This window comes from Lepidochelys olivacea (assembly GCF_965140295.1).
Source record: "Lepidochelys olivacea isolate rLepOli2 genome assembly, chromosome: 2".
NCBI classification, from domain to species: domain Eukaryota; kingdom Metazoa; phylum Chordata; order Testudines; family Cheloniidae; genus Lepidochelys; species Lepidochelys olivacea.
The window spans coordinates 25,239,044-25,246,255 of NC_140412.1; the positions used below are offsets into that span (position 1 = coordinate 25,239,044).

General features: G+C 39.2%; 1 protein-coding gene across 1 annotated transcript in view; it reads left to right on the forward strand.

The window, feature by feature from the left end:
- The window catches only part of TAF2 (TATA-box binding protein associated factor 2), a 107,284-nt gene that overhangs the window by 81,420 nt on the left and 18,652 nt on the right, over positions 1 to 7,212 (forward strand). The window contains exon 22 of the mRNA XM_084620496.1: positions 3,891 to 4,000. Coding sequence (XP_084476622.1) covers positions 3,891 to 4,000 — 110 coding nt within the window. The remainder of the gene's footprint in view (positions 1 to 3,890; positions 4,001 to 7,212) is intronic.

The window sequence follows — 7,212 nt, forward strand, 5'->3', positions numbered from 1 at the left end:
GTCAATCTGTTTCTTCACTTCCGCAGGTGGGTATTGTAGTTGTAAGAATGCTTGATAGAAATCTTGTAGGTGTTTCTCTGTCTGAGGGGTTGGAGCAAATGCGGTTGTATCGCAGAGCTTGGCTGTAGACGATGGATCATGTGGTGATGTGGTCAGGGTGAAAGCTTGAGGCATGTAGGTAGGAATAGCGGTCAGTAGGTTTCCGGTATAGGGTGGTGTTTATATGACCATCGTTTATTAGCACTGTAGTGTCCAGGAAGGGGATCTCTTGTGTGAACTGGACCAGGCTGAGGTTGATGGTGGGATGGAAATTGTTGAAAATCACGGTGGAATTCCTCAAGGGCTTCTTTTCCATGGATCCAGATGATGAAGATGTCATCAATATAGCGCAAGTAGAGTAGGGGTGTTAGGGGACGAGAGCTGAGGAAGCGTTGTTCTAAGTCAGCCATAAAAATGTTGGCATACTGTGGGGCCACGCGGGTACCCATAGCAGTGCCGCTGATTTGAAGGTATACATTGTTCCCAAATGTAAAATAGTTATGGGTAAGGACAAAGTCACAAAGTTCAGCCACCAGGTTAGCCGTGACATTATCGGGGATAATGTTCTTGACAGCTTGTAGTCCATCTTTGTGTGGAATGTTGGTGTAGAGGGCTTCTACGTCCATAGTGGCCAGGATGGTGTGATCAGGAAGATCACCGATGGATTGTAGTTTCCTCAGGAAGTAAGTGGTGTCTCAAAGGTAGCTGGGAGTACTGGTAACGTAGGGCCTGAGGAGGGAGTCTACATAGCCAGACAATCCTGCTGTCAGGGTGCTAATGCCTGAGATGATGGGGCGCACAGGATTTCCAGGTTTATGGATCTTAGGTAGTAGATAGAATATCCCAGGTCGGGGTTCCAGGGGTGTCTCTGTGCGGATTTGATCTTGTGCTTTTTCAGGGAGTTTCTTGAGCAAATGCTGTAGTTTCTTTTGGTAACTCTCAGTGGGATCAGAGGGTAATGGCTTGTAGAAAGTGGTGTTGGAGCACCTCCTTTGTCAGCCTTTTTGATTATGATGTTAGAGTTGTTTCTGAGGCTGTGGTTGGCATTGTGTTCCACACGGCTGAGGTTATGGGGAAAGTGATGCTGCTTTTCCACAATTTCAGCCCGTGCACATCGGCGGAAGCATTCTATGTAGAAGTCCAGTCTGCTGTTTTGACCTTCAGGAGGAGTCCACCTAGAATCCTTCTTTTTGTAGTGTTGGTAGGGAGGTCTCTGTGGATTAGTATGTTGTTCAGAGGTATGTTGGAAATATTCCTTGAGTTGGAGACGTCGAAAATAGGATTCTAGGTCACCACAGAACTGAATCATGTTTGTGGGGGTGGAGGGGCAGAAGGAGAGGCCCCGAGATAGGACAGCTGCTTCTGCTGGGCTGAGAGTATAGTTGGATAGGTTAACAACTCTGACATCATAATCAAAAAGAATGACAAAGGAGGTGCTGTTGTCATCATGAATAGGTCGGAGTATGAACAAGAGGCTGCTCGGGAGCTCTCCAACACCACTTTCTACAAGCCATTAACCTCTGATCCCACTGAGAGTTACCAAAAGAAACTACAGCATTTGCTCAAGAAACTCCCTGAAAAAGCACAAGATCAAGAGTTCCCAGAAGTCGCCTACTACAGGACAGGCCTAACAAAGAAAATAACAGAACGCCACTAGCCATCACCTTCAGCCCCCAACTAAAACCTCTCCAACGCATTATTAAGGATCTACAACCTATCCTGAAGGATGACCCAACACTCTCACAAATCTTGGGAGACAGGCCAGTCCTTGCCTACAGACAGCCCCCCAACCTGAAGCAAATACTCACCAGCAACCACATACCACACAACAGAACCACTAACCCAGGAACCCATCCTTGCAACAAAGCCCATTGCCAACTGTGCCCACATATCTATTCAGGGGACACCATCACAGGGCCTAATAACATCAGCCACACTATCAGAGGCTCGTTCACCTGCACATCCACCAATGTGATATATGCCATCATGGGCCAGCAATGCCCCTCTGCCATGTACATTGGTCAAACTGGACAGACTCTACATAAAAGAATAAATGGACACAGATCAGATGTCAAGAATTATAACATTCATAAACCAGTCGGAGAACACTTCAATCTCTCTGGTCACGCAATTACAGACATGAAAGTTGCTATATTACAACAAAAAAACTTCAAAACCAGACTCCAGCGAGAGACTGCTGAATTGGAATTCATTTGCAAATTGGATACAATTAACTTAGGCTTGAATAGAGACTGGGAGTGGCTAAGTCATTATGCAAGGTAACCTATTTTCCCTTGTTTTTTCCTACTCCCCCCCCCGCTCCTCAGACATTCTTGTTAAACCCTGGATTTGTGCTGGAAATGGCCCACCTTGATTATCATACACATTGTAAGGAGAGTGATCACTTTAGATAAGCTATTACGAGCAGGAGAGTGGGGTGGGAGGAGGTATTTTTTCATGCTTTGTGTGTATATAAAAAGATCTTCTACACTTTCCACAGTATGCATCCGATGAAGTGAGCTGTAGCTCACGAAAGCTTATGCTCAAATAAATTGGTTAGTCTCTAAGGTGCCACAAGTACTCCTTTTCTTTTTGCGAATACAGACTAACACGGCTGTTACTCTGAAACCTGTAAAAATGTTGTGGTTATTTGATAATTTTATCAGATTTAATTTAGATTTAGCCAATGCAATGCTGTATATATTTTAGCATGGGCAACCTCTGATCTTCGTTTCCCTGCTCCTCATTTCTGTCTGTCCCTGATTGCCAATGTAGTAGTACTGTTCTTTAAGATGAATAGACTTAGGTATTTTTCCTATTTATCTTTTAGGCTTCCTTTGCAAGTATAGTTACTAATTTCCCTAGTCCTAGGAATATATTGCTGTTATTCTTTTTAAAGGAAGTTGCGTATAATTTGACCCATTAGATCAGATACATGTAACAGGCAACATTAGCTGAGGAAACAGAATATTTTAATTGAGTCTCTCAAAGAGATCCTGTCAGTTTGCATTTTTTATTCATTTTTAAATTCCAGTTTCAGATAGAGCACACTTTAAAAATTATATCCTGAATATTTAAAAAATCCCTTCAAATGTTAAAGGTTTTTCTGTTCCCATATTTATAAGGGTCTTTTCAACAAGGGAGAAAACTGACTATTTAGGGGAAATGGTGACAATCACTATTCCCAATATGTTGTCACAAGCATAGTAAACCATCTGAAAAAATACAGTGTTTGTTTTTTGCTCACTGCTGTCAAGTATTGGGGTCAGAGGTGTTGCATGCAAAATATTCAGACAGTAATGTAATTTCTAAATTATAGGCGTCCCTTTAAAAAGGGAAGAGTGAGTCTTAAATATTTTTACTGATTCCTGTCATTTTGTAACACGTTTAATGTTTAGACATGTTTTTTTTTAAAATCCAACTGAAAATAAATATTTATTAGAATATGAAGAGTATATTGACTCAGTACAGCTCCAATTAATTTACCTTAGAGCATAACACGGCCTTTCAAATTGTCATGAAAACAAATCAGCCTAGATACAAAATCACACTTTCCCTTTACCGTGATGAGTGATGCTATCAACTAATGTCCACCCTGGTCATGTCCTATTTATTACCTGAAAACTAACTAATTTGGGGATGAGATGTGCATATACGTGTGTATGTACAGACAGAAGAAAGAGCTAAAAGGAACTAAAATACATGTATATATTAGGGGCTCACAAATCTTAATATTTGTATGCCCAATAAAAACTCCAGTGTCAAAAACAGAATTGCAGACATACAAAACACAGTAACTTTGGAGTCTCAGTTCATTTAGATTAAAAAAGCAACTTTTGTTTCTCTTTCAGACATAAGATTTTGAACATGCTGACAAGGAATCCACCCTTTACTAAGAACTTGGAGTCTCCCTTGTGCAATGAAGCTTTGGTGGATCAGCTTTGGAAACTTATGAATTCAGGTTGAATCTCTTCTGTATTTTAAAAAACTTGGAGTGGTTAACATTCTGCACATTCTCTGGTATATAAAATGAGCTCTCTTTAGGTTTGTTTGTTTGTTAAAAGCTCAAAAATTGAGGCTTTCCATTCACACTTTCATCATCTCATAGGGCTGTCTAACATACAGGATTGTCCTTTGGCATCCTGTTTTTCTCCATCTTCTGCAATTACTGTACTTGTTGAAAAGTACGTTTAGCATAGACTCACACCTTGTGTGATCCGTGATCCAAGCCTGCAAAAGAATTATTTCTTGTAGTAGGGCCAACAGTTTTCACCTTGTGTTGCTACTTCACACATTGTGTCTTTTCTATTACAAAATGTTGGAATGTAATTTTCATATATATAATTTTTGAATAAATCCTGAAATGAATTTTTGAATTATTTTCAATATTCAAATGTATCAAACACTTCAAGTTCTCATTAGATTAAGCACCCCATCCCCAACCTAAATGAGTAAAGTAGATTTTAGAATTTCTGTGGATAAATTAGATCTTAAGAAGTTTTTACTTTAAAATTAAGACTTACTTGGCTTTGACTAGTAAAGAACCGATTGTGAGAAGGGATTGTATCTTTTGCTATTGACTTGTTTTCATTACTGAGTCAGTTTTCTCCAGTACTCACGAACTGTTCTTTAACATTTGGCACAGTACGGATTACATATAAATATTTACGTAGTCTTTTAGGTCATTCAGAGCTGACTGTTCTCTTTGCATCTTTATTTTTAGTGCTTGAAAGTTTACAGCTACACTCCAGGGGTTAAAGTAGGAAGACTACTAGTTGTTCAGTTGTATAAGATTTGCCAAGAGTCAACATCAAAATGTTTATTTCCTGAATCTATCTCCAGAGAATTTGTGTTCCTTGTTTCTCAAGAGAAGTGTGTGTGAAGTGTTCACTTATATCCATTACCTCTTTTTGCAAATAACAAATAAGATATACATTTTCATTATATTTATGACTTTAAGCACTTAAATCCCTATGCATGAAGGTGACATTCTGGTTGAATTTTATTTTCTGTAAATAAAAATACCAAGATAATTGCAAAGTGTGAGTGCCAATAAAAATGTTTGTTAAAGGCAAGATGAATTAATAATCCACCAGATATATGGCTGCATGGTCTTCAAGCAGTGCTGCATTTAAATTTACAAAAGCCTAAAATAATTACATTGTGGGGAAACAAATCTTTTTTTTTTTTTTTCTGTAATCTTTTATTGACAAACATAAAGTTGATGATGCTACTGAATTCCAAAGAGTGTAGTGATGAGCTATATTTACAGGGGTTCACATATTCTCCCTGCAGTTGTATTTAAGATTAACAATTCTGATGACCTTCTCTGTGAAAGTGGGACTGATGCTGAATATTGATTATCTCTTATTGAATATTAAATTGCCAGATCATTTATAAAGAAAAAATAAGGATAGTTCTTATCTCATCAGCGTATTTTCATGTTCAATTTGAATGTTAGATCTGTCCCCCCATCACCAGCCAGTTGTTCATGCAACTCTCATCAGAAAAGAGGTGCATGAAACTGCATAAATATATACAACTAAGTCTATTCCAAAAACTGGTTTCAGAATAACAGCCGTGTTAGTCTGTATTCGCAAAAAGAAAAGGAGTACTTGTGGCACTTTAGAGACTAACCAATTTATTTGAGCATACGCTTTCGTGAGCTACAGCTCACTTCATCGGATGCATACTGTGGAAACTGCAGAAGACATTATATACACAGAGACCATGAAACAATACCTCTTCCCACCCCACTCTCCTGCTGGTAATAGCTTATCTAAAGTGATCACTCTCCTTACAATGTGTATGATAATCAAGTTGGGCCATTTCCAGCACAAATCCGGGTTTTCTCACCTTCCGCCCCCCCCCCCCCACACAAACTCACTCTCCTGCTGGTAATAGCCCATCTAAAGTGACCACTCTCTTTACAATGTGTATGATAATCAAGGTGGGCCATTTCCAGCACAAATCCAGGTTTTCTCACCCCCCCCCCCTTTTTCCAAAAACCACACACACAAACTCACTCTCCTGCTGGTAATAGCTTATCCCAAGTGACCACTCTCCTTACAATGTGTATGATAATCAAGTTGGGCCATTTCCAGTATTCCAAAAACTGTTCGCTCCCATGGTACTTGTAATCCACAAGAATACATCTTGTAATTTTCCCCTCTGCAAGGTCTTGCTCAGCCAAATCAACATGGCAGTTGGCTCATCCTTGCCTTGTTTACCAATTTAATTTCTATTCCTAGTAGAGAACAATATGTTTGATGAACTCGTAATCAATCAAGTGCTGGCCTGAGTTTGCACCAAAACCATTGTATTTACAGCATTGTGCCAGATGTTAGATATTTTTTGCTACGGGTGGTGCCAAATGTGCTTTTACCATTCGTGTGTCATGATGTCAATGCAACATGGAGTTTTTAATCATTTCATTTTTCATAAAAGCATTTTCAGTGTATTAAAACATTTTCTTAAATTTAATTACAAATCAAAATATTGGATTCAAGTTGAAACATACTAGATGGTAGTCATATTAGTTGTTCCTTTTGAATTACGTCAGTGACATTTCCAGAGTATGTGCAACAGTTATGCCCCAGTCATGATTGGGGTTTTTCTTCTGCTAAATGTTATAAAACACAGAGGAAAACATGGTTCCTTTTCAGTCATGTCTCTTTCCCACAGACTTAGAACTATGGTTGTCTTGGACCGTAATGCTTCACTAGTAACTGGAGTCTGTTGCTGTTGTGTGGATGTAAGAAAGACAGACAGAAGTGACAACTGATTTTACTTATGATTGCAGACTGCATCTCAGTCCCTTGCCTAGAGCTGACCTCCTACATGGTATTCAGTAACATACATTATTTTTAAAAAGAGTATATGTAGGCTTGAGAGACAAGGTGAGTGAAGTAATGTCTTTTATTGAACCAACTTCTGTTGGTGAGAGAGACAAGTTCTTCTTCAGCTCTGGGTGCTCGAAAGCTTGTCTCTCTCACAAAGAGAAGTTGATCGAGTAAAAGATATAACCTCACCCACTTAGTGTCTCTAATATTCTGGGACTGACACAGCTACACTGCATATGTGTAGACTTGTAACAAAGGCAAGATAATAATGATCATACAGTACAGGAGACAAGATGGGGTAGAAACATCATGACTCTGAGTGTATAGCAAA